Source organism: Lithobates pipiens, unplaced genomic scaffold (assembly GCF_037356315.1).
Source record: "Lithobates pipiens isolate NorthernLeopardFrog02 unplaced genomic scaffold, aLitPip1_a1.2 Scaffold_18, whole genome shotgun sequence".
In the NCBI taxonomy this organism is placed as follows: Eukaryota; Metazoa; Chordata; class Amphibia; order Anura; family Ranidae; genus Lithobates; species Lithobates pipiens.
Window position 1 is genome coordinate 355,338,673 of NW_027507758.1, and position 26,258 is coordinate 355,364,930.

The 26,258-nt window shown below is 44.5% G+C and overlaps 1 protein-coding gene across 1 annotated transcript in view; it reads right to left on the reverse strand.

Annotated features, from left to right (window-relative positions):
- Positions 1-15,354: 15,354 nt before the first annotated feature.
- Positions 15,355-26,258, reverse strand: part of LOC143988168 (zonadhesin-like) — a 127,454-nt gene continuing 116,550 nt past the window's right edge. The window contains exons 9-10 of the mRNA XM_077487527.1: positions 15,606-15,877; positions 15,355-15,515 (exon numbers count right to left, since the gene is read on the reverse strand). Coding sequence (XP_077343653.1) covers positions 15,436-15,515; positions 15,606-15,877 — 352 coding nt within the window. The 3' untranslated portion in view covers positions 15,355-15,435. The remainder of the gene's footprint in view (positions 15,516-15,605; positions 15,878-26,258) is intronic.

The window sequence follows — 26,258 nt, forward strand, 5'->3', positions numbered from 1 at the left end:
GCAAAAGTTTGGGCACCCTGCATAGTTAATATCTTGTACTGCCCCCTTTGGCAAGTATCACAGCTTGTAAATGCTTTTTGTAGCCAGCCAAGAGTCTTTCAATTCTTGTTTCAGGTATCTTTGCCCATTCTTCCTTACAAAAGTGTTCCAGCTCTTTGAGATTCCTGGGCTGTCTGTCACGCACTGCCCTTTTAAGGTCTATCCATAGATTTTCAATAATGTTGAGGTCAGGAGATTGTGAAGGCCATGGCAAAACCTTCAGTTTACGCCTCTTGATGTAATCCCCCGTGGATTTTGAGGTGTGTTTAGGATCATTATCCATTTGTAGAAGCCATCCTCTCTTTAACTTCAGCTTTTTCACAGATGGCATCAAGTTACCATCCAAAATTTGCTGAAATTTTATTGAATCCATTTTTCCTTCTACTCGTGAAATGTTCCCTGTGCCACTGGCTGCAATACAACCCCAAAGCATGATTGATCCACCCCCATGCTTAACAGTTGGACAGAGGTTATTTTCATTAAATTCTGTGCCCTTTCTTCTCCAAATGTACCTTTGCTCATTCCGGTCAAAAAGTTCTATTTTAACCTCATCGGTCCACAGAACTTGTTTCCAAAATGCCTCAGGCTTGTCTATATGTTAATTTGCAAAGTTCAAATGCTGAATTTTGTGGTGAGGACGTAGAAGAGGTTTTCTTCTGATGACTCTTCCGTGAAGACCATATTTGTACAAGTATCTGCAGATCTTTCTGGAGGGATCGTGCAGTCAAACGTGGGTTTTGAATTGCTTTTCTCACAATCCTGTGAGCTGTTCTGTCTGATATTTTTCTTGGTCTTCCAGATCTTGCTTTAACTTCCACTGTTCCTGATGACTGCCATTTCTTAATTACATTCCAAACAGGATATTGACATCTGAAAATGCTTTGCTATCTTCTTATAGCCTTCTCCAGCTTTGTGAGCGTCAACTATTTTCAGTTTCAGTTTTCTAGACAACTGCTTAGAAGAACCCATGGTGCTGATTGTTGGGGCAAGGTCAGATGAGTCTGGCCATTTAAAACCTTTGAGATTGACCTCACCTGGTCTTCCCAGACGATGATTGAGAACAATCCATGACACTGGCAGGTCTCAGCTTTGCAAAGGGGGCAGTGCATGCTATAAATTCTGCAGGGTGCCCAAACTTTTGCAGATGCCATTTTTTGGTTTTCTGTAATTTTGAAAGTGTAAATGATGGAAATAAAATCTAACTTTTTTTGACATAGTATAAGAATGTCTAATCTGTAATTTGATGCCATTTGGAGATTATTCCATCTTTCCTTGACTTTGTTATGCACATTAATACACATTTTTACCTGGGGTGCCCAAACTTTCAATCCTCACTGTAGCCTAGCAGGCCAGGAAAGGGGGGGACGAGCGAGTGATCCCCTTCTTGAACCATACCAGGCAACATGCCCTCAACATGGAATAACTCCAGTGTCTGCCAGATCTCGTCTCCATGTTCATGTGGACAAGGGGCCCTTCCTCATAACCCTGGCCGGTGTTTGTGGGGGTCTTCAGGCAGGGGGCTTATCATAATCTGGAAGCTCACTTTAACAAGGGGGCCCCCAGATCCTGACCCCCCATGTTAATGAGTAGGGGTACATTGTACCCCTACTCATTTACCAAAAAAAGTGTTCAAAACAAACAAAAACAGGAGGCAGTTTTTGACATTTCCTTTATTAAAAAAATAAAAAAAACAATGTCCCCCCCATTTAGATTAAAAAATACAAAAAAACACTGTGCTATCTCTAACAAACCAGCCGCTGACACACTAAAAGTGGAAATTTCTAGTACAGTCAATATATAACAAAGTGTCACGCTAAATGAAATAAATGTGATAAATATACTGAAAAAAGTCTCTATACAAAGAAATATAAACTTATACTTGATTATCGGGTTGCCCCAATACTCATTAAATGTGTATATGTATAAATGTTACACGTGGAAAAGAAATAAAAAAGAAAAGTCCTCCAGTGAAAATTAGTGCAATGTCTGTATGAGGAACCATCAGTAGTCCCCCTCAGCGTGAAGAGTAATGACAAATATCTTCCAGGTAATCCAAAAAGTGCACAGTACATCCTTATGTGAACACCACCACCTGGAACAAGTTTGAGGCTTGAGGCCCCCCCATTTAGATCCATCATCAATCATGATGCCTGCCGCACCGCCGGACCTGAAAAAAGAAAAAAAAGTTCTGCCCTTGAAGAAGGCTAACTGCCAAATGTCTGTTCCACCATGTGACAGTTTTTAAATAGGTAAGTGTCAGGGCCACCTTGGACACCATCTGGTGGTACCACCGACCCAGTATTCAGCAGTCAGTGAAGTCTCAAGGGGGTGGTCTCACCAGGTGATGTCACCAAGTGGCCCCACCGCTTACCTATTTAAGAACTGTTACAAGGCGGGGCAGGCATTCTGCAGAGCAGGCATTCGGCGGTTAGCCTTTGTCAAGGGTGTAGCGATTTTCTTTTTTTCATTTTTATGGTCCGGAGGTAGAGCAGACATCGTAATTGACAATGGATTTACAATGGGGGACATTTTTTTTTTTTTTTAATAAAGGAATTGTCCAAAAAACACTTTAGCACTAAACCCAGGGAAATCTTCCATCACACTTTTTTCCAGAATGGCCATCAACAGTGCAGCCCTCCTCCGACTGGGAAATCATCTGAACAAATTGCAAAAAACACACAGGAGGGCATAACCACCTCTTGCATTACCATTGATAATATTTATAGAATCCACATAGACAAATGGATATCACATGCGAATAAAAACATCAAGCAAAGCAGATCAAATCAAGTTAAGACTTATTGTCATTCTACTACACGTGAGGACATACGGTAGAATGAAATGTTGTATCTTGCAGGACCACGGTGCTACTTGACATGATTTGACTTGATAAAAACATCAAGCAAAACAGATCTGCTCCAGCCTGAACCCTACAAGACACCTTCTGCTGCCAGCACCATTGTGCACAGTCCCAATACACAAGATGTAAAGTACCACAAAAGGAAAAGTATATATAATAATATATTCTTAGGCTATGCATGTGCAAATCATGATTGTAACTGCAGTGCCAACCTAGTGTATTAATTTTGCTCAATAGGTCGCACGCTGATCGGCCCGAGAGCCAGGTGCACCAGAAATGCGTCACCCACAAGGTGGGACCAGATGTTAGTGTTTTGGTGGATGGAACAAACGCTAGTCCGGACACCCGGAAACCAGGCAACCGGAAGTGCATGCCTCACTGGATGTGTACGACAGGGATGAAAAAACAACAAGAGCAGATCGCACACTATACCCTTGGAACCACAAAACACCGGGAGAGCCCTGGCACACTTGAACTGCTGCAAGACTATAAAAAAAATATTGTTTCACTTTCAGCATCATTAAAATGACTGCTACTTTAAAGACGATATTTAAAAAAAATGTTTTGCATTGATAGTATCAATACAAAAAAAGTTTGAAAAAATATAGTTTTTAAAGCAGCATCCATTTTAACTGCTGCTTTTTAAAACAATATTTAAAAATTACATTTACATTGTTACTATCAATGCAAATTTGTTTTTAACAAATATCATTTTTAAAGGAGCAGTGATTTTAATGATGCTTAAAGTGAAACAATAAAAATGAAAAATTCCTTTAAATACAGTGCTTGGGGGGTCCCCATATTCTGCCCTGTAAAGTGGTGCATCTGTACTGTGTATAAAACCTGCTGCAGTAGAACTGACATGTGTAAAGAAATAAATGATATTTAAATTGATTTTCCTGGCTGAAAGCCATTGCCAGTAATACGGAGATATCACCTGACTGTACCCCCCTTGTGACATCACTGACTGGATCTACATCGGGGGACTTAGTTTTTGACAATTCCTTCATTAAAAAAAAAAAAGTCTCCTGGCTATTTCTTTTTGACAGTTTTTTTGGTGAATGAGTAGGGGTACAATGTACCTGATACTCATTCACATAGGGGAAGAACAGAAACCGGTGGCCCCCTTGTTAAAGGAGGGTTCCAGATTTCAATAAGTTCCCTGCTCACAGACCCATCTAACCACCGCCCAAGGTTGTCAGGAAGAGTCCCTTGTCCCCGTCAATATTGCTGCAGTAGGTTGTATCCACGGTACAGATGCACCACTTTACAGGCAGACTAAGGGGACCCCAGGCACTATATTTAAAGGATTTTTTCATTTTTAATGTTTCATTTTAAACATCATTAAAATCACTGCACAATTTTTTTTTATGTTTTACATTGATATATGTCCCCCCAGGACAGTACCCAGGCCCCCATACCCTTATTACGGACAATAACTTGCAAATAAGCCTTTAAAATTGGGACTTTTGATTTTTCATGTTTGTGTCCCATAGAGTTTGCAACTCGGGTCCAAACTTTTTCTATGTTCAGGAGATCTGGTGCAAACCGAACTGGGGGGGGGGGGGGGGGGGCACTGCTACCCATGATTTATTCTAGCTGGAGGTTGGGATGAAAGAGTTATGAAAGAGTGAGGCTGGGATGGTAGAGGATGAATACGGCAGAGTTGCTGTTAAAGAGGAAAAAGAGGGTGGAGTAGCAGTGGTAAAGGATAAAGGATAGTGTGAGTGGCAATTTGGTGGTGTAGGATGGAGGTGCTAGGGTCCTGTTGGTATAGGATGCAGAGGATGGGGTAGTACTAGCAGATGTTACAGTGGACATTGCAGTTGAAGTAGGGGTCATTGAATATGATTCAGCAGACATACTTGTTTATGAACAAGATGTTAAAAAGGTGGTAGGAGTTGCAGTAGAAGTAAAATCTAAGAATAAAATGTAAAATGTAAAGTTTGATTAAAAAAAAATAAGCAAATAGGAATGTAAAATAAGCATGTCTTTATATATAGTGTATGTGATTCTTTCAAATATTTGCGAATATTTTCAAAATATTTTCAATATTTTTCAAATAGGTGCTGTTTTACTCACTGTAAAATACCAGTGAAAGATGAATGAGAACTAGACACTGTAATTTATAACATGTGGTGGTGGTAAGGGTAAGGGAGGGGGAGAGTGTGATGGCAGAGCTGTTGTGGTAGAGAAAAGAGAAGGTGGAAAAATACTGGTGTAGGAAGGAGTGGTGAAGGATGGAGGCGCTAGGGTCATCATGGTGAAGGATGGAATGCATTAATAGAGGTTTTAGTGGCAGTTGCAGGAGATGTAGAAGTCATTTGGTATGATTTGGTGGATGTACTTGTATTTGAAGATGATGAAAAGGTGGGAGTTATGGTAGATGTAACATATAAGAGGAAAATGAAAAGACTGTCAAATTAGTTAGGATCATATTCATTAAAACAATAAAAATCAATACAATATAACAGAATGCATTGAGCTATACATAGATTATTAGAAAGAAATGTTAACAATAAAAGAATGTAAAACATGCATGTCTATTTATATTAGTTTATGTAAATCTCTCAAAATGTGGAAAACTACTACACTTGCTTTTTCCACTGAGCTGTTAGAAAAATCAAAATGACTGACATCAATTTACCTGTGGAAAAAGAATGTGGACTGAGTCCTGTGGTAGAAATCACTGGAATTGCAGTAAAATGGGAAGATGGTATTGTGGATGTTAAGGTGGTAGTGCCAAGAGAGGGTGAAGTTGTGATGGTGGAAAAGGAAGATGGTGGAGCTATTGCTGTAGAGGGAAGCGAGGATGGAGTAGTGGTGGTAGACAGGCCCGGACTGGGACAAAAAATAGGCCCGGGCATTTTGCATTGAGCAGCCCATGACATGTTAACCGGCACCTTCCCCACTCTCCTCCCTGACAGATCCCCTGAGAGGGAGAGGGGGAACCCACCAGGGGAGAGGCAGAACACAGGGAGGAAGAGGAGAGCACCGGGGGCAGCATAGAGCATAGGGGAAGGTGGAGAGCACAGGGGGGCATTGGAGAGCATGTGGGGAGGTGGATAGCACAGGGAGGGCGGCAGAGAGCACAGGGAGGCTGGAGGAGAGCATGGGGGGTGGCGGAGAGCACAGGGTGGTGGAGGGCATGGGGGCGGCAGAGAGCATGGGGGCGGCAGAGAGCATGGGGCGGCAGAGAGCATGGGGCGGCAGAGAGCATGGGGGAGGCTGCAGAGAGTATGGTGGGATGACAGAGAATGGGGGGAGGACAGAGCATGGGGGGATGACAGAGAGCATGGGGGGATGGCAGAGAGCATGGGGGGATGGCAGAGAGCATGGTGGGGGGAGGTGGAGAGTATGGGGGGGTTTGCAGAGAACATGGGAGGAGGTGGAGACTATGGGGGATGGCAGAGAGCATGGAAGAGGTGGAGAGTATGGGGGGATGGCAGAAAACATGGGAGGAGGTGGAGACTATGGGGGATGGCAGAGAGCATGGGGGAGGTGGAGAGTATGGGGGGGGGGTGGCAGAGAGCATGGGGGGTGGCAGAGAGTATGGGGGAGGCGGCAGGGAGTATGACAGAGAGCATGGGGGGTGGCGGAGAGCATGGGGGGGTGGCAGAGAGCATGGGGGGGTGGCAGAGAGCATGGGGGGGTGGCAGAGAGCATGGGTGGAGGTGGAGAGTATGGGGGGAGGTGGAGACTATGGGGGGATGGCAGAGAGCATGGGGGGGACGTGGAGAGCATGGGGGGATGGCAGATGGCATGGGGAGGTGGAGAGCATGGGGGGATGGCGGAGAGCATGTGGGGTGGCGGAGAGCATGGGGGGTGGCGGAGAGCATGGGGGGTGGCAGAGAGCATGGGGGGTGGCAGAGAGCATGGGGGGTGGCAGAGAGCATGGGGGTGGCAGAGAGCATGGGGGTGGCAGAGAGCATGGGGGGATGGCAGAGAACATGGGGGGAGGTGGAGACTATGGGGGGATGGCAGAGAGCATGGGTGGAGGTGGAGAGTATGGGGGGAGGTGGAGACTATGGGGGATGGCAGAGAGCATGGGGGGGACGTGGAGAGCATGGGGGGGATGGCAGATGGCATGGGAGGAGTTGGAGAGCATAGGGGAAGGTGGAGAGCATGGGGGGTGGCAGAGAGCATGGGGGGTGGCAGAGAGCATGGGGGGAGGTGGAGAGTATGGGGGGGTGGCGGAGACTATGGGGGATGGCAGAGAGCACGGGGGTGGCAGAGAGCACGGGGGGTGGCAGAGAGCATGGGGGTGGCAGAGAGCATGGGGGGGAGGTGGAGAGCATAGGGGGATGGCAGAGAACATGGGGGGAGGTGGAGACTATGGGGGATGGCAGAGAGCATGGGGGGGACGTGGAGAGCATGGGGGGGAGGTGGAGAGCATGGGGGGGGGTGGCGGAGAGCATGGGGGGATGGCGGAGAGCATGGGGGGATGGCGGAGAGCATGGGGGTGGCAGAAAGCACTGGGGGGGTGGCAGAGAGCACGGGGGGGGTGGCAGAGAGCACGGGGGGGGTGGCAGAGAGCATGGGGGGGAGGTGGAGACTATGGGGGGATGGCGGAGAGCATGGGGGGATGGCAGAGAGCATGGGGGGATGGCAGAGAGCATGGGGGGATGGCAGAGAGCATGGGGGGGACGTGGAGAGCATGGGGGGGGAGGTGGAGAGCATGGGGGTGGCAGATGGCATGGGGGATGGCAGATGGCATGGGGGGGATGGAGAGAGCATTAGGGGGGAGGTGGAGAGCATGGCAGAGAGTATGGGGGGGGGGGGGTGGAGATTATGGGGGGATGGTAGAGAGCATGGGGGGATCAGGGATGGCAGGGAGCATGGGGGGATGGCAGAGAACATGGCAGGGTGGCAGAGAGTATGGGTGCGGTGAAGAGACCAGGGGAAGCAGCAGAGAGAAGCAGGACAGGAGGAGCGGTGGGGCGGCTGCATATAGAAGAATAATTATCTCCATCTGCCTCCTGCAGTCTCTGAATGCTTCTCCTCTCCCTCTTGCAGGCATTCCGCTACTGCACGAGGTAAAAGGAGAGAATTATTCTTCTATATTCAGCCGCCCCACCGCTCCTCCTATACAGTTTACAAGGCGGCTGAACTCACGGTTCTCAGGCACTTCCGAAGGTGTCTGCTCTGGCTCCTCCTGACGGCTGACCTATACGGGCGGCCGCGCAGCCGCTCAGAGGCCGCCGAAGGCGTGTCTTCTAGCTCCTCCCCTGGCGCCGATGGCTGAGCGGGCGGCCGCGGAGAGGCTGGATGAGCAAGGTCATGCAGCCTGGCGGCCCAGACGGCCGCGGCCCACCGGGCAAGTGCCCGGTTTGCCCTATGGCCAATCCGGGCCTGGTGGTAGATAATGGAGTAAGTGGCATTTTGAGGGTGGAGGGTGGAGGTGCTGGTGTCATGGTTGAGAGGATGCAGTAAAACTGCGATGGCTGGTTGGCAAGCAGTTAACAGGGTTCAGAGTTCGAGTCTGAACTTTTGCGATGTTCGAGAGTTGATCTGCGATTTTTAGTGGGACTGTGACATTGCGGCAGACAGATCGGACACTTTTGACACTATTTTGGGACCATTGATATTTATACAGTGATCAGAGCTAAAGATAGCCACTGATTACTGTAGAAATGTCACTGGCAGGGAAGGGGTTAAACACTAGGGGACGATCAAGGGGTTAAATGTGTTCCCTCAGCATGTTCTAACTGTAGAGGGGATGGGCTACCACTGACATGACAGAGATCACTGTTCCCGATGACAGGGAACAGAAGATCTCGGTCCTGTCACTAGACAGAACAGGGAAATGCTTTGTTTACATTTCCCTGTTCTGCCTCTCTTCACCCTGATCCCAAAAAGTACCTAAAAACAAACCCTGGGTGTCTTTTTAAGGTGTTTTCCCATTACATTTAAAGGAAAGTGCATCTTTGATGTGAAAAGTCTCAAAAATGTAAAGGGAAATAATTCTGATGCACTTTTGTCCTGCTGGAAAGTGTGTTACAGAGCAGCAAAAGCGTGAGATCTCTACTGTATACTGTATCTCACTCCTGACTATCATAATTTCTCAGTATTGGAGGGTGCAGTGACTTCTGTAATTATTATCTGAGTCAAATACATTGTTGCAGAAATTGCATATACCATTTTTTCATCATTTTCTAGTCAGTCACTTGACCACACAGCTCCATCCCCTCTGTGTGATGTGGAGATCCAAGAGTTGAATTACAGAGATAAGTGACATTATCTGCCGAATTCACTTCTCTAATTGTTGGTAGCGGGGGAAAGAGTTCCTTCCCACCAGATGCGTGTTGACACAAAGGTTACAGAGCTTTGTAGTCCTGTGATCATGAAGAAAAACATGAAAAAAGGTTATTTACTTTGAAATTTCTACTAAAATATATGCAGTGAAATAGGAAGCACTAGAGAGGCAGCATGTAAAAGGAGGGGATTGTACAGCATAAACATCCATTTTAAAAGAAATCACTAGATGATCTATGGTACATGGTTGTTAATGCTGCTGATTCTGGCATTGCTGTTATTAATAAAGTCACAGGAATGTATCTGTAGCCTATTCTGTTTCCATTGGGTTGTTTAAAGGTCAGATCAATCACATATCATTGAACTTCACAGTACACCAGAGTTTTGTTATTGTTTAATGATCAGAATTATTGATGTCATAAACATAGAGGCTATCCTAAATAAAACACAGAATGTATTTGACATACTATTGAGTTATCAATGTAATTTTAAAAGAGAAGTATGGGCTATACAAAAAACGTCCTTCAGAAGGAGGGAGATCGCGCGTGTGTGCCCACGCAGCGGCGCGATCCCGATGCGCTCGTGTCAACCGGACACAGCGCATCTCGGATCGGCAGGAGGGCTCTGTGATTGGCCCTCCTGATATCCAATCATATGATGGCTGTGTCCAATCACAGCCGTCATGTGATCAAAACAAACAGCCGGTTGCTAGGCAATCGGCTCTCCTCTCCTCACACGGAAGTCGTCGTTGCGGAGAGCAGAGCAGATCGCTGCAGCCGGCTGGTGATCAGTTAGTATTTTACTGATCACTAGTCTAGTGTAAACACACATAACCACACACTGTAAACACACATGTCCCCACATATGTCCCCAAATAATAAAAAGACATGTCCCCAAATAAAAAAACATATGTCCCACTAAAATCATGTCCCAATGATTATCTGCACACATATGTACGTGATCACCTGCATACATATGTACATGATCATTTGCGTACATATGTCCGTGATCACACAAACCAATTATTATACACTTAACGGAATTTTTTTTACCAAAAACATGTAGTAGAATACATTTTGGCTTAAATTTATGACAAAATTAGATTTTATTGGATTTCTTTTAAAATAGAAAAAAGAAAATATTTTTTTTTTTCAAAATCTCCGCTTTTTTGTGCTAATATCGCAAAAAAAAAAAATGGAGTTGTGAATAAATACCATCAAAATTGGGCTGGGAAGGAAGGGGGCGAAAGTGCCCTGTATTGTAGTGGTTAAGCATCGGCCACACCTTGCTCCCCACCTGGGGTATAATTGGTCTTCCCTGAGTTAATCAGGGTGTTGGTGAGAAAGTAGACAAGCAGGCTGTGAGGGAACATGCCTGCAGCACTGGAGTAGACCCAGCGAGGTCTATTTATTAGCCAGGAGGCTTATATTTATGTTGATGGACTTTTTCTTTGGGACTATGTTTTATATTCCTGAGCAGAAATCCTTTTTCTGTTTCCTGCATATGCTGATGAAATAAACAGGCAGGAAGCCCTTAACCTTAACCACTTCAGCACCGGAAGGATTTTACCCCTAAGGCTGGATTCACACCTATGCGTTTTTAGCGCTTTTTGCATTTTGCAGGTTTGCACTACAGAACGTGTTCCATAGGAAACCATGTTAAATGGACTGTAGCGCAGATCTGCAAAATGCAAAAAGCACTAAAAATGCATAGATGTGAATCCAGCCTTAATGACCCGGCCATTTTTTGCCAACGTCACTGCGTTGTTTAACCACTTAAGCCCCGGACCAATTTGCAGCCAAAGGACCAAGCCCCTTTTTGCGATTCGCCACTGCATCAGTTTAACTGACAATTGCGTGGTCGTGCGACGTGGTTCCCAAATAAAATTTGCGTCATTTTTGTCCCAGAAAATTGAGCTTTCTTTTGGTGGTATTTGATCACCTCTGCGGCTTTTATTTTTTGCGCTATAAACAAAAATAGAGCAACAATTCTGAAAAAAAATGCAATATTTTTGACTTTTTGCTATAATAAATATCCCCAAAAAATATATAAAAAAACATTTTTTTTCCTCAGTTTAGGCGATACGTATTCTTCTACATATTTTTGGTAAAAAAAAATCCCAATTAGCGATTATTGATTGGTTTGCGCAAAAGTTATAGCGTTTACAAAATAGGTGATAGTTTTATAGCATTTTTATTAATTTTTTTTTTTTTTACTAGTAATGGTGGCGATCAGCGATTTTTATTGTGACCACTACATTATGGTGAACACATCAGACATTTTTGACACATTTTTGGGACCATTGTTATTTATACAGCAATCAGTGCTATTTAAATGCACTGATTCCTGTGTAAATGACACTGGCAGTGAAGGAGTTAACCACTAGGGGGCAGTGTAGTGTTATGTATGACCTTATGTGTTTTTTTTATTGTAGGGGGCATGGCCTGGCATGTGACATCACTGATCGTCTTTCCCTATAAAAGGGAAGAGACGATCAGTGACAGCCACAGTAGGAAGCACGGGGAGAGGTTTGTTTACACAGACCTCTCCTCGTTCTTCAGCTTTGTGACCCGATCGTGGGACACCAGCGGCGATCGGGTCTGCTGGTCACGCAGCCACGGTCACGGAGCTCAGGACCGGGTCGGCTGGGCACTTAAAAAGCAACATACAGGTACGTGCTTGTGCCCAGCCGTGCCATTCTTCTGACGTATATGTGCAGGAGGCGGCCCTTAAGTGGTTAAACAACAATTGCACGGTCATGCGATGTTTTACACAAAGAAAATGTATGTCCTTTTTTCCCACAAATAGAGCTTTCTTTTGGTGGCATTTGGCCACCTCTGCGGTTTTTATTTTTTGTGCTATAAAAAAAAAATGGACAATTTTGAAAAAAAAACAATATTTTTTACTTTTAGCTCTAATAAATATTCCAAAAAAAAATAAAAAAAACAAATTTCTTCATCCGTTTAGGCCAATATGTATTCTTCTACATATTTTTGGTAAATAAAATCGTAATATGGGTATGTTGATTGGTTTGCGCAAAATTTAAAGCATCTACAAAATAGGGGATAGAATTATGGCATTTTTATTATTTATATATTCTTTACTAGTAATGTCAGTGATCTTCAATTTTTAGCGGGACTGCGACATTGTGGCGGACAGATCTATGATACCTATGTTCACAGCCTATACTCTTTATGGACTTACAAGGTCTCTAGGGATACATCACTACACCCATGCCATGCCTGCTCTCTGTTTGCCCCCTGGTGGGGTTCCATCTGACTCCGTGCCCTCAGCTCCCTGGTGAGGAACCTGCTGCCGCCATCTTGGAGCCGCACACCTGCAGCCATGGTCAAGCTCAGTGGTGAGTATGGGGACCCATGACCCTTCCTACCCTGTGTCTTTATAATCAATACTGTGCCATATTGCCAAATATATACTTTTTCATCCTAGGTACATTGTTATACACATCCACCCCTGAAGAGCGAGCTGGATCTCGCAAAACTAGTCATGTAGTATGATGCCCGTGTACTATGTCTACTATTATATTTATGTACCAATATTCCTGGTTGATGCATCTTTTTTTTTAAATTGGCAACTGTTGGTGATATCTATGCTTGTAATATACTATATTTACTACTGTCATGTTTACTGGCGGAAATGGTACCAACTTCATTTAAAGTCCCGGGGCGAATCCTTCATTTTACTATATGTTACAGGGATAGAAGTGTGTTACTGTGAACAGCAGACCTTTCCCTTTTCTTTTTATTGTGGCGGACAGATCTGACACTTTTGACACTTTTTTGGGACCACTAACATTTATACAGCAATCAGTGCTATAAAAAGCCACTGATTACCATGTAAATGTCAGTGGCAGGGAAGGGGTTAACACGAGGGGGCAATCAAGGAGTTAAATGTGTTCCCCAAGTGTGTTTCTATCTGTGAGGGGATGTGACTGACTAGAGGAGGAGCCAGATCGTTGTTCCTACATAGTAGTAACAGGCGATCTGTTTCCTCTCCCCTGTCAGAACCAGAATTTGTGTGTTTACACACACAAATCCAAGGTTCTGGCTCTCATGCTCGCAATCGCATGTGGCTGGCGGCGATCGCACCCGCCGGCCATATGCATCAGCTGCGGGGACACGCTGCTTTAGTGATTCGAAGAGCCGACGTACCATGACAGCGATTCGCACAGCCGTGCTAACCTGCCGCAGTTATATAGCTGGTCAGCAAGTAGTTATACACAGCTGGATTACCTCTCTGAGAACTCTCCACATGAAGCTGACCTCCCACAGAACACTCTGCCCTGCCGGTAGTTGACATCAGGAATCACCATCAGTAAAAAGGACAAACATTTTAGTTTACTCTAGCAACTTTGAGCTTTGACAGCTCTACTTTTAGGGAAATGTGATATTGGCCTACCTCCCAAAGTGGATCCTATCATCATGTTGATGTTATGGACCAACCTTGCATGCATGTAAATAAATGTGTTTGCTAACACCCTTCTAACATTCTCCATAACACTTGTAATCCATCTAATGCCATGTACACACGATCGGATTATCCAGCAGACTTGGTCCAGCGGACCACAATCCGCCATGTGTGAGCTCCTGCAGACTTTTTGTTCCCAAAAGTCTGGTGGACTTAGAAAAAAGTCTTGACTCAAAATTGTCCGCCTGACTCGGCAGTCCATCTGACAATTTCCCCATCTGTGTGCTAGTCCGCCGGACTTGAGATTAACGGACTTGCCCACACATGGACTAACTCCAGGTAGCGAGGAGTCTGGCGAGAAGACCCCCAGAGCTGTCTAATAAAGTATTTTAAAAACCTGTGTTGTGTTTTCTTATTAACACTTTTTTTCCCCAGGTGAATGGGTAGGGGTACATCGTACCCCATACTCATTCACATAGGGTGGGGGGCTCCTAGATTCTGATAAGCCCCCGCCCGCAGACCCTGACAACCAATGGCCATGGTTGTCAGGAAGAGGCCCTTGTCCTCATCAACATGAGGACAAGGTGCTTTGGGTTGGGGGGGTCGCACCCCTCCATGTTGAGGGCACGAGGCCTGGTATGGCTTGGGGGGGTACTCGCTCGTCCCCACCCCCTTTCCTGACCGACCGGGCTGCATGCTCGGATAAGGGTCTGCTATGGACTTTCGGCGTAGGGGTTCCCTTTTAAATCCATACCAGGCGACGGGGCTCGCGAGGTATCAATCTCGCCGATGGAGGCGGCGACATTGACTTCTTTTGCTAGTCCCGGCTACCTGGAGTCACGTTCAAAATGAACGGACTTTACTCCATGTGTGGGTAAGTCCGTTCATTTCAACATTAAGCAAAAGAAAAATATCTTTATGGCTTTTTCAGAAGTCAGTGGTGTCACATTTTGGACAGGAAGCCAATATTAAAGAAGAACAGTCACATATAAAGAACTTATGTATTTTTGAGGGTACAATAAAATTGCTGACAATATTAAAAAAAAGACAAAACTGTTTAATATTTTTTAATACCTAGGAAAGTTTTTGGGCACTGTCTCCAATAGCCAGGATAAAATGATCAGTTAGTGGTGGGGTATGACAATGCAGTATTAAGAACACAGCAGAATACTAGAATAAACCAGATGCAATGTGACATGACACGTGACAGTACTATGCCCGTAGAAGTCATGTTGCAGAGAGCATGATTATCCTTTATGAAGTCATAATAAAATTAAAAGTCAACTCAGAACCAAATTTAAGACCTTTCCAATTTTATATGGATGTATGCTATATAAATCATTTGTCTAATAATTCCATGAATACATCAGAGCAAAGATTTCTGACACGTTGCACCAAGTTCAGGTAGTTATTTTTTACTGTTATTTTTAGAATCTAGCATTATGGCTGAGATAAGCAAACTGACAGTAATCAAGACCAACTCAGTTTGTATACAGAAATATGCCCAGAGTGGGGCATTTTGTGCAGAAAAACGATCATGAATATGATCGCTTCCCACACAGGGCTCCCTGGTTGCTATAAAAATGCTTTCTTTACCTTATGCAATACTTGTTTGTATTTATATGGGTATAAACAGTATAAATATGAAAACCCCATGCCTATCTTGAAAAGATTTACATATTTGTAAGACTAGAATTTTTTTCTGATCCTGCCCCCACAAATGCCACGCATACAGTATACGCTCTTCCTTTACTCTCCAGCAGGTAGCAGGTATGATATTAAATTCTCAATGGCATGGTTATGATTTTTTGCATATTTTCTAAACTAAACAATAATTGGTTGTCTTTGAAGGCTCAGATGTCTTTTAAAAAAAAGTTTGCAAATAATTTACCTGTCACCGTTGGAACCATGGCTGTAGTGGTTGTTGTAATTCCTGTTAATTAAAAAAATGAATTAGTGAATCTCAAGTTATATTTTTAAATATTTTTTTGAATGATTCACTAAACAGATCATTTTCTCTTACGACAAGTGGTGTTCTCTCTCCAATCACCAACACTGACACCGGAATATTCACAATGGGCAGCATAGGCCTCCAAAGCATTGCAGAACTTATCTTGATTTCCGCCGGTTGCACACAAGTCATAAACACAGATCTCTATGTATATCTGAGGAATAATGTGGGAGTGACAGTCCTTAAATGGTCCATTGCCTGATAATATTACTTTACATTTGTTTTCATAATTAGTCTTTTCAGAGGGATCACATGGTGAGGGACCAATAATGTCATCTTCACATCTAAAAAGGCAAAAGATGTATTGCTTTAATGTTTTTCTTATTATATTCCTACAGATACGATATATATGTAATATAAAATGCTTAATAAACAGGGAAACTGGATTGGTTGCTATTAGCAACAATTTTACCTTGTTGAAAATATCTTGTCGATACTGGTTTAAAATATGGAAAAAACAAAACAAAAAACTTGATAGCTCTTTGAAATAATGTTTTCTTCATTACAATTCATTATTTGGAAAGTGAAGCTATATTCATATTTTCTACCTATATTGTACTGTAATAATGAATTGCTAAAACCTATAACATAAATATGTTTCATAAAACCAAAATTCATAGTGTCCTCCTGCTTATGTATTAAGTAAAAATATTTTTTAATGTTGATCCGCTTGAGCTCCAGAATATTTTACCCCCTTCATGACCAGGCCATTTTTGCTTTTTAGCACTGCTCTACTTTAACTAGCAATTGCCCAGTCATGCAACGCTGTACCCAAACAAAATTTATGTAATTTTTGTTCACTCAAATAGAGATTTCTTTTGGCGGTATTTGATCACCAATGTTTTTTTATTTTATTTTGCACTATAAACAAAAAAAGACTATAAAATTTTGGGAAAAAAAAAATTGAGATATATATATATATATATATATATATTTTTTTTTTTTTTTTCCTTTCTGCTACAAAAAATATCCATTTAAAATGTCTTCATAAATTTTGGGCAAAATGTATTTTGCTACATGTCTTTGATAAAAATAAAATCCCAAAAACTGTATATCGATTTGTTTGCGTGAATGTTACGGCACTTACACCATTTTTTTTTATACTAGTAATGGTGATAATCAGCAACTTTTAATGGAATTGCAATCTAAACCTAACTGATGCTGGGTGGGAACTGACTGACTGCCACTGACCTCACCAGTGATACTAATATGGTAATCGGTGATATTAATACACACTGTCACTGTACTGATGACACTGGCTTGGAAGGGGTTAACATCTAGGGCAATCAGTGTGTGTGTTATCTGCTGCTTTTTACTACAGATTTCTTTTGTATCTTATCCCTGCTTTTCAGAGATAAAAAAAACAGAGAAATTGTTCCCTCTGCACAGAGCCCTGTGTTGATTGCTTGCACACAGCCTATCAGCAAGTCCCAGCCGGGGCTTGTTGAAAGACTCCGGCTGTGTGCAAGCACAGCGGGTGTTGGCAGGAGGGTGAGCATGCATGCACCCTAAACCCACAAGCAGATACGTCGCTTTGCCTGTGCGGGCTGCCCATCCGCAGAACATTGCGAGCAATCAGTCCACAAGTGGTCATTTTAATTAAATTGGTTTATGTGTGGTAATACACTATTTCCAAAATCTTTTCTATATTGGCAACACTGAGGACTAATGAGAGAAGGAGGATGAAGAGCAAAATTCATTATATGTAAAGTAATTTTAAACCTTTTAGCCCTTGTACACACGGTCGGAGAATGCGTCGGAATGTGTCCTATCGGACCATGTTGTCGGATAATCCGACTGTGTGTGGTATGCATCAGACTGATTCCGTCGCAATATCCGTCGGACCCAAAATGTATGCAACAGTTTCAGACAAGATCTGACAGGCCAAATCCGACGGACAAAATCCGACGGATTTGGTTGGCAGAATGTCCGACCGTGTGTACAGGGGCTTAGATTTAAGGTCAATTATTTCTGGTGAGTGTTTTGTACAGACACCACACTGGTCACAGAGTGAAAAGCGGTTCTTTACAAGCTGGTGTTTTTTTATCACAACATTGACAAACAAAATTCAACAAATGATTTACACTTTGTTTTGTTTTGTGTTGTTTTATTATGTTTCACCTAGATATAATGTTTTACTAGTTTGTTATTACTGTGTTTGGTGTACACCTTTGGTTTATGTGGGCATTTATTTATTTTTTGTGCTTTAGTTTGCTTTTTAAAGACATTTATAGAGCAGCAATTGGTGTATTTTTATATCAACAGCATAATTTACTCTACACATCAATTGAAAGTTAACTTCTAGTTAACTAACTTCGAGCATCTAGTCAACCCTAAGGCTCTTTAAATATTGGCATTTTGTGGTTCATAATGCTTTCATATAATCTTGTTGCACCTTAGCATTAGTATAAGGCAGACTATCATAGTGTACTGTATAGAATCTTGGCATCCACAGACATTTGGTCATGTTATTTTGTCACTGTTTAAAAGGGTGAAGTATACAGTTATACAGTGCCTTGAAAAAGTATTCATACCCGTTTAAATGCTTCACATTTTGTCATGTTACAACCAAAAACGTAAATGTATTTCATTGGGATTTTATGTGATAGACCAACACAAAGTGGCACATAATTGTGAAGTGGAATGAAAATGATAAATGGTTTTCAAAATGTTTTACAAATAAATAGGTGAAAATTGTGGCATGCATTTGTATTCAGCCCCCCTGAGTAAATACTTTGTAGAACCACCTTTCACTGCAATTACAGCTGCAAGACTTTTTGGGTATGTCTCTACCAGCTTTGCACATCTAGAGAGTGACATTTATGCCCATTCGTCTTTGCAAAATATCTCAAGCTCTGTCAAATTGGATGGAGAGCGTCTATGAACAGCAATTTTCAAATCTTGACACAGATTCTCAATTGGATTTAGGTCTAAACTTTGACTGGGCCAACCTAACACATGAATATGCTTTGATCTAAACCATTCCATTGTAGCTCTAGCTGTATGTTTAGGGTTGTTGTCCTGCTGGAAGGTGAACTTCTGCCCCAGTCTCAAGTCTTTTGCGGACTAATCCCGCGTACACACGACCGGTTTTCCCCATCAGAAAAACCTTCAGAGTTCTGATGGAGTTCTGCTGAAACTGTGTTGCATACACACGATCACACCAAAGTCCAACCATCTAGAATGTGGTGACGTAGAACACGTACAACAGGACTAGAAAAAAGAAGTTCAATATCCAGTAGCTAATAGCTGCCGCCTTGTACTTACTTCAGAGCATGCGTAGTTTTTGGTCTGTCGGAACAGCATACAGACGAGCGGTTTTCCTGATAGGAATTGATTCAGTCGAAAATATTTAAAACATGTTCTATTTCTAGGCCCGTCAGAATTTTCGAAAAAAAGTCCAATGAGACGCACACACGATCGGAATATCCAATGAAAAGATTCCGTCTGACGGAAAGTCCAACCGTTGTACAGGACGCCGTGGCTGGGTCCTGGAAGGACGCTATATTTTCCCTCTGTTTGGGTTGTGGTCTCTTTAAATGAATAAAATTGATTAACCCACCTGTTAAGGGAGTGTCTTTAAAAAACAAGACAGGAAGTGGTAGATGGGTGTGGAGGAGTGGAGAAGACATGGTGGATGGTGGATGGTGAATGGTGGATGGTGTTTGTTTTGGACTGCAGCAACTGAAGTGGACAGCAGTGTCCTGTTTGGAAGGCTCCTGGCAGGGGAAGCTACCTGCCATCAGGATCAAGCTCTGTTTTGATAAAGACAGCTATTCTGGACTTTGCAAGTCGGTGAGACTACCAACCTTTTTTCCTTTTGTTTTTTGGCTGCTGTAAAGCTATTTAAGTTTAATAAACCCTTTGCTGTGTGAAAAGCCTGTGTCCTGCGATCTACCTGGTCCCCCAAACATTACAAGTGGTGCTCGAATGCGGGCAGGACAAAGTAACAGGCGTTTTTTTGCTATTTTTTTTTTTTTTGCATTGGATTTGAACTGACATTTAAAGGGACAGTACAGTGAATTTATGTCCTGGGTTAAAGCTGCACAACTGTTGAAAGCTGAAACAATGGAGGAGCTAATTAAACAGCTGTCCTTGGCTAATATGCAAGCGCAGACTCGTCATGAGGAAGCTAATCAGCGCTTAGCAACCCAGCTGGAGGTACAAAAAATGCACCACAACGAGGCGCTGGCTCTGCAGCACGAAGATACTCGCCTGTTGGTGGCCCAGTTAGCAGCCCAGCAAGTGACCCAACAAGGAGTTATGCAGGCTCAGATAGCTGCCTTGAAAGAAGCAGTGCAACAGCTTTCTCAGGGCCGTGAACAAGTGGCTGTTGCCCCTGGCAACCAGGTGACCATAAGGGCAAGCCATTTTCTGCAGAAATTGTCCCTGAGTGATGTAGAGGCGTTTCTGGCTACATTTGAGAGGACGGCAGAGAGAGAAGGGTGGCCCCAGGACCAGTGGGCCGGCTTAATTGCTCCTTTCCTCACAGGAGATCCTCAAAAAGCCTATTTTGACCTACCACCAGAAGATGCTAAAGATTATCAAAAGCTAAAGGCAGAAATACTGGCTCGGTTGGGGGTGACTACGGCTGTTCGGGCCCAACGAGTGCACCAATGGAAGTATCATTCAAACCGGCCACCGCAATCTCAAATGCATGACCTGGTGCAACTAGTAAAAAAATGGCTGCAGCCCGAAGTGTTGTCTGGCCCCCAAATTGTGGAGCGGGTCGTGCTGGACCGATACTTAAGGTCACTGCCAGACGACCTTCAATGGTGGGTCAGCCATGGAGACCCCAAAACTGTGAACCGCCTTGTCGAGATGGTGGAACGATATACAGTGGTGGAGGATCTGCTTGGCCCCACCAAGCGTTAAGGGCCCAGTCTGCCACGGCCTTCCCGACCAACTGCTGTCCTTCGAAAGGAGGTTCCCAGGAGCCCTGGAACCAACACCCCGGAAGGCCAAGAGTCACACCCGTTACCCCCTCAGCGACCTGTTCCTGATCGGAGAGGAGGGGATGTACAATGTTGGCGATGTCATGCCTGGGGCCATACCCGGGCCCACTGCCCATTGCAGGAAGAACCCATGGAATGCGGGGTTCTTCGGAGGGGGTCTTTTTATGCCCATAAAGCATGTACAACACATCTTGACCTTGGAGAGGGGAAGTTTGAGTGTGAAGTCCAAGTGAACCACCACCCTGCACAGGCTTTGCTGGTCTCTGGAAGCATGGTAACCCTGGTTCACCCTAGAGTAATTGGGAAGATCGGTCCGGTAAGCAAAATTTTGCGTGTTGTGTGCATTCATGGGGACACTAGAGAGTACCCTCTCATCTCGGTGTCCATTTCCACAGCATGTGGCACTGGTACTCAAGAGGTGGGGGTGGTAAAGAACTTGGTACATGACGTTATCATAGGACGTGACTGTCCGTTATTTGCAAAACTTTGGAGACAAGGAGAACTGTCTGAAAGGTCCAGAGACTGGGAAGAAACTAGTCCCTCTGTTCCTGTTGTTGAGGGTAATAACCCTGAGATGCCACATATTCGTAATATGGACCCAGTTGATAAAAACGCCAAGACTTTGGTTAATAATGATGAAAATAGTGCTGATACTGTTAGGCCGCGTACACACGCGCGGACTGTTCGCCCAACTTTGTCCGTCCAACAGTTTCGGCAAACAGTCCGCTCAAACTTAGCATGGACGGACATGGCCACACACGACGGACGAACAGTTTGCTGAAACCGTGCGCGATGACGTGAACGGCACGTACGACGGGACGAAAAATACGACGTCCTATACACTGCATTATAGCTTTCGGCGTGAAAATCCTTTCTGAGCATGCGCGCAACTTTGTTTGACGAACAAGCCTACACACGGGCGGACTGTTCGCTCAAACAAGGTTTCAGCGGACAGTTTTTCGGAAATTCCGAAAAACCTTGTCCGTCCAACTGTCCGCTGAAACTGTCCGCTGAAAGCCCACACACGAGCGGACTGTCCGCCCAAACACTGTTCAGCGGACAAAGTTGGGCGAACAGTCCGCCCGTGTGTACGCGGCCTTAAGGATGTCAATATGTGGGGTTCTCAGACCTACCTGAACACTGAGGGGGGGGAACCTTCCCCGCTTCAGGTAATGCTGGGGGAAGAGGATGAGGAAATGGCCTCTACCCCTGACTTGACAGATTTGGGTGTTCCCCAGGGGGCATTTGGTACTGCCCAGATGCAGGACCACACTTTGGCCAGGGCACGGGAACAGGTTGTAGTAATAAATGGGGAGCCCCAAGAGCCAGGTGCTAATGAGCGGTGGCCACATTTTTCAATATGTAATGAATTGCTTTATCGGGTTACTAAAGTGAGAGAAAATGTGGTAGAACAATTATTGGTACCCCAACAGTATAGACGCAAGGTCCTGGACCTGGCCCATGATGATGTTTTAGGGGGACACCTGGGAGTTGAAAAGACGGAGGCACGGATCGCCGACCGGTTTTACTGGCCAGGCTTGAAAGCAGAGGTAAGGAGATACTGTACCTCTTGTCCCACCTGTCAGTTGACCGCTCCGGCGACCCATTTCCGGAGCCCGTTGGTCCCTCTGCCCATAATTGAGGTCCCATTCGAGAGGATAGCCATGGATATAGTGGGTCCCTTGGTAAAGCCGGCTCGAGGTCATTCTTACATACTGGTGATCCTCGACTATGCCACTCGATATCCTGAGGCACTACCCCTGCGGAATACCTCCTCTAAGGCTATTGCACGGGAGTTATTCCAGTTGTTTACACGGACAGGTTTTCCCAAGGAAATTCTCACAGACCAGGGCACCCCGTTTATGTCGAAGGTTATTGCTGATGTATGCAAACTGTTCCGGATTAAACAGCTGCGCACATCGGTCTACCATTCCCAAACAGATGGATTGGTAGAACGTTTTAATAAGACCCTTAAGTCTATGCTCAAGAGAGTGGTACAAAGGGATGGGAAAGACTGGGACTGCCTGTTACCAGCCCTCCTGTTTGCTATCCGAGAAGTGCCCCAGGCCTCCACTGGGTTTTTGCCCTTTGAATTGGTATATGGGCGGAGACCTCGTGGATTACTGGACTTTGTTAAAGAAGAATGGGAAAGTGAACCAATTCAGCATAAAAGTGTTCTTGAATATGTCTCTCAAATGCAGGAGAGGATCCGAACTGTGATGCCGCTAGTTAAGGAACATTTACAAAAAGCCCAGGAGGCTCAACGACGGGTCTATAATAGGGCAGCCAAAATTAGGAACTTCCAAGTGGGGGATCGAGTAGCAGTGTTGATTCCCACTGTGGAAAGTAAGTTCTTGGCCAGATGGCAAGGCCCTTTCGAGGTTGTAGAAAAAGTGGGAGAGGTAAATTATAGAGTCCACCAGCCAGGCAATAGGAAACCCTTCCAGATATATCATGTAAACTTGTTAAAGCCCTGGACAGACAGGGAACCAGTGACCTCCCTGGCTAGTACAAAACTTGAGCCTCGGGTTGGGGTGGAGAGTGTCCAAGTAGCAAATACCCTGTCTAAAACCCAAAGTCAGCAGGCAAAGGAGTTCTTGCAGAGAAATAAAGAAAAATTTTCAGACTTGCCAGGGCTCACTAGTGTCATAGAGCATGATATTGTCACAGAACCAGGAGTCAAAGTTTTTGTCCGGCCCTACCGCATCCCAGAGGCTCAAAGGAAGGCCGTTTCGGAGGAAGTAAAAAAGATGTTAGACCTGGGGATTATTGAATAATCGCAGAGTGAGTGGTCGAGCCCGATTGTGTTGGTACCGAAGCCCAACGGGACTCTGCGATTCTGCAATGATTTCCGGAAACTTAATGAAGTTTCCCGGTTTGATGCCTACCCCATGCCCCGGGTAGATGAGCTTATCGAGAGACTAGGTCCAGCCAGGTATATCACTACGTTAGACCTTACCAAGTGGTTTTGGCAAATACCGTTGACTAAGGCTGCTAGAGAGAAAACTGCTTTTTCTACCCCAGAGGGGAGTTTTCAGTACAAAAGGATGCCTTTTGGATTGCAAACTGCTCCAGCCACGTTCCAGAGAGCAATGGATAGGATTTTACGACCTCACCGGAAGTATGCCTCAGTATACTTGGACGATATAGTCATTTTTAGCAAAGACTGGGAATCACATTTGCCCAAAGTGCAGGCAGTGCTGGACTCTCTTTGGAAGGAGGGGTTTACAATAAACCCTGAAAAATGTGCTTTGGGAATGGAGGAGGTGAAATACCTGGGTTATATCGTGGGTAGAGGGGTAGTGAAACCGCAGGTCAACAAGATAGAGGCTATACAGAATTGACCCCGCCCCCTCACAAAAAAGCAGGTACGTGCATTCCTGGGCATGGTGGGATACTACAGGAGGTTTGTACCCAACTTTGCCACGTTGGCGGCTCTGTTGACTGATCTGACTAAGGGTCGGAAATCGGTCATGGTGGAGTGGAATGCAGACGCTGAGAAGGCTTTTTTGGAGCTCAAGTCGGCGCTGTGCCAACACCCTGTCCTGGTAGCACCTAATTTTTCAAAAGAGTTTGTTGTCCAGACTGATGCTTCCGATGTAGGATTGGGAGCGGTGTTGTCACAGGTTATTCATGGCGAGGAACACCCGGTAGTCTTCCTCAGCAGGAAGTTAACACCAGCGGAGAAAAACTATGCCATAATTGAACGAGAGTGTCTAGCCATTAAGTGGGCTCTGGAATCCCTCAGATATTACCTTTTGGGGAGGAAGTTTAGGTTGATTTCTGACCATTCCCCTTTAACATGGCTGAGACAGGGAAAAGGGACTAATGCCAGGGTCACCCGGTGGTTCCTGGCACTCCAGGAATTTAAATTGTAGTGGAGCATAGGCCCGGGAGACTGCATCAAAATGCAGATGCCCTCTCCCGAGTCCATTGTTTGAGCTCCACTGTTGCCTCCACCTCCTTGGCGTTGGGGCACAGGGGGGGGATATGTACAGGACGCCGTGGCTGGGTCCTGGAAGGATGCTATATTTCCCCTCTGTTTGGGTTGTGGTCTCTTTAAATGAATAAAATTGATTAACCCACCTGTTAAGGGAGTGTCTTTAAAAAACAAGACAGGAAGTGGTAGATGGGTGTGGAGGAGTGGAGAAGACATGGTGGATGGTGGATGGTGTTTGTTTTGGACTGCAGCAACTGAAGTGGACAGCAGTGTCCTGTTTGGAAGGCTCCTGGCAGGGGAAGCTACCTGCCATCAGGATCAAGCTCTGTTTTGATAAAGACAGCTATTCTGGACTTTGCAAGTCGGTGAGACTACCAACCTTTTTTCCTTTTGTTTTTTGGCTGCTGTAAAGCTATTTAAGTTTAATAAACCCTTAGCTGTGTGAAAAGCCTGTGTCCTGCGATCTACCTGGTCCCCCGAACATTACACCGTGTATACGCGGGATAACAGGTTTTCTTCTAAGATTGCCCTGTATTTGCTTCCATCCATATTCCCATCAACTCTGACCAGCTGCGCTGTCCCTAATGAAGAAAAGCATCCAAACAACATGATGCTGCAACCACCATGTTTCATGGTGGGGATGGTGTGTTCAGAGTGATGTGCAGTGTTAGTTTTCAGCCACACATAGAATTTTGCTTTCAGGCCAAAAGTTAAATTTTGGCCTAATCTGACTGTAGCACCTTCTTCCACATGTTTGCTGTTCCCTCCACATGGCTTCTCACAAACTGCAAATGGGACTTCCTATGGCTTTCTTTTAACAATGGCTTTCTTCTATCACCCTTCCATAAAGGCCTGATTTGTGGAGTGCATGACTAATAGTTGTCCTGTGTACAGATTCTCCCACCTGAGTTGTGGATCTCTGCAGGTCCTCCAGAGTTACCATGGACCTCTTGGCTGCTTCTCTGATTAATGCTCTCCTTGCCCAGCCTGTCAGTTTAGGTAGACGGCCATGTCTTGGTAGGTTTGCAGTTGTGCCATACTCTTTCAATTTTTGGATGATGGATTGAACAGTGCTCTGTGAGATGTTCAAAGCTTGGGATTTTTTTTATAACCTAACCCTGCTTTAAACTTCTCCACAACTGTATCCTTGACCAGTCTGGTGTGTTCCTTGGCCTTCATGATGCTGTTTTTTCACTAAGGTTCTCTAAAAAACCTCTGAGGGCTTCACAGGACAGCTGTATTTATACTGAGATTAAATTATACAGAGTTGGACTCTATTTATTAGGTGACTTCTGAAGGCAATTGGTTCCACTAGATTCAAGTTAGGGGTATCAGAGTAAAGGGAGCTGAATACAAATGCACGCCACACTTTTCAGATATTTATTTGTAAAAAAAAATTGAGATCCATTTATCATTTTCCTTCCACTCCACAATTATGTGCCACTTTGTGTTGGTCTATCACATAAAATCCCAAATAAATTACCATATTTATCGGCGTATAACACGCACCCCAAGTTTAAGAGGGAATTTTAAGGAAAAAAACTTTTAGGAAGGAAATTTAAGAAAAAATAACTTGCATTTAAATGCCCATCAATGCAGCCTTGTCAGTGTCATTTGCAGCCTGTCCATCATTGCAGCCTTGTCATGCAGCCTGTCCATCATTGCAGCCTTGTCATTGCAGCCTTGTCCATCATTGCAGCCTTGTCATTGCAGCCTGTCCGTCATTGCAGCCTTGTGCATCGTTGTCCCCTCAGCTTTTGTTTTTAAAAA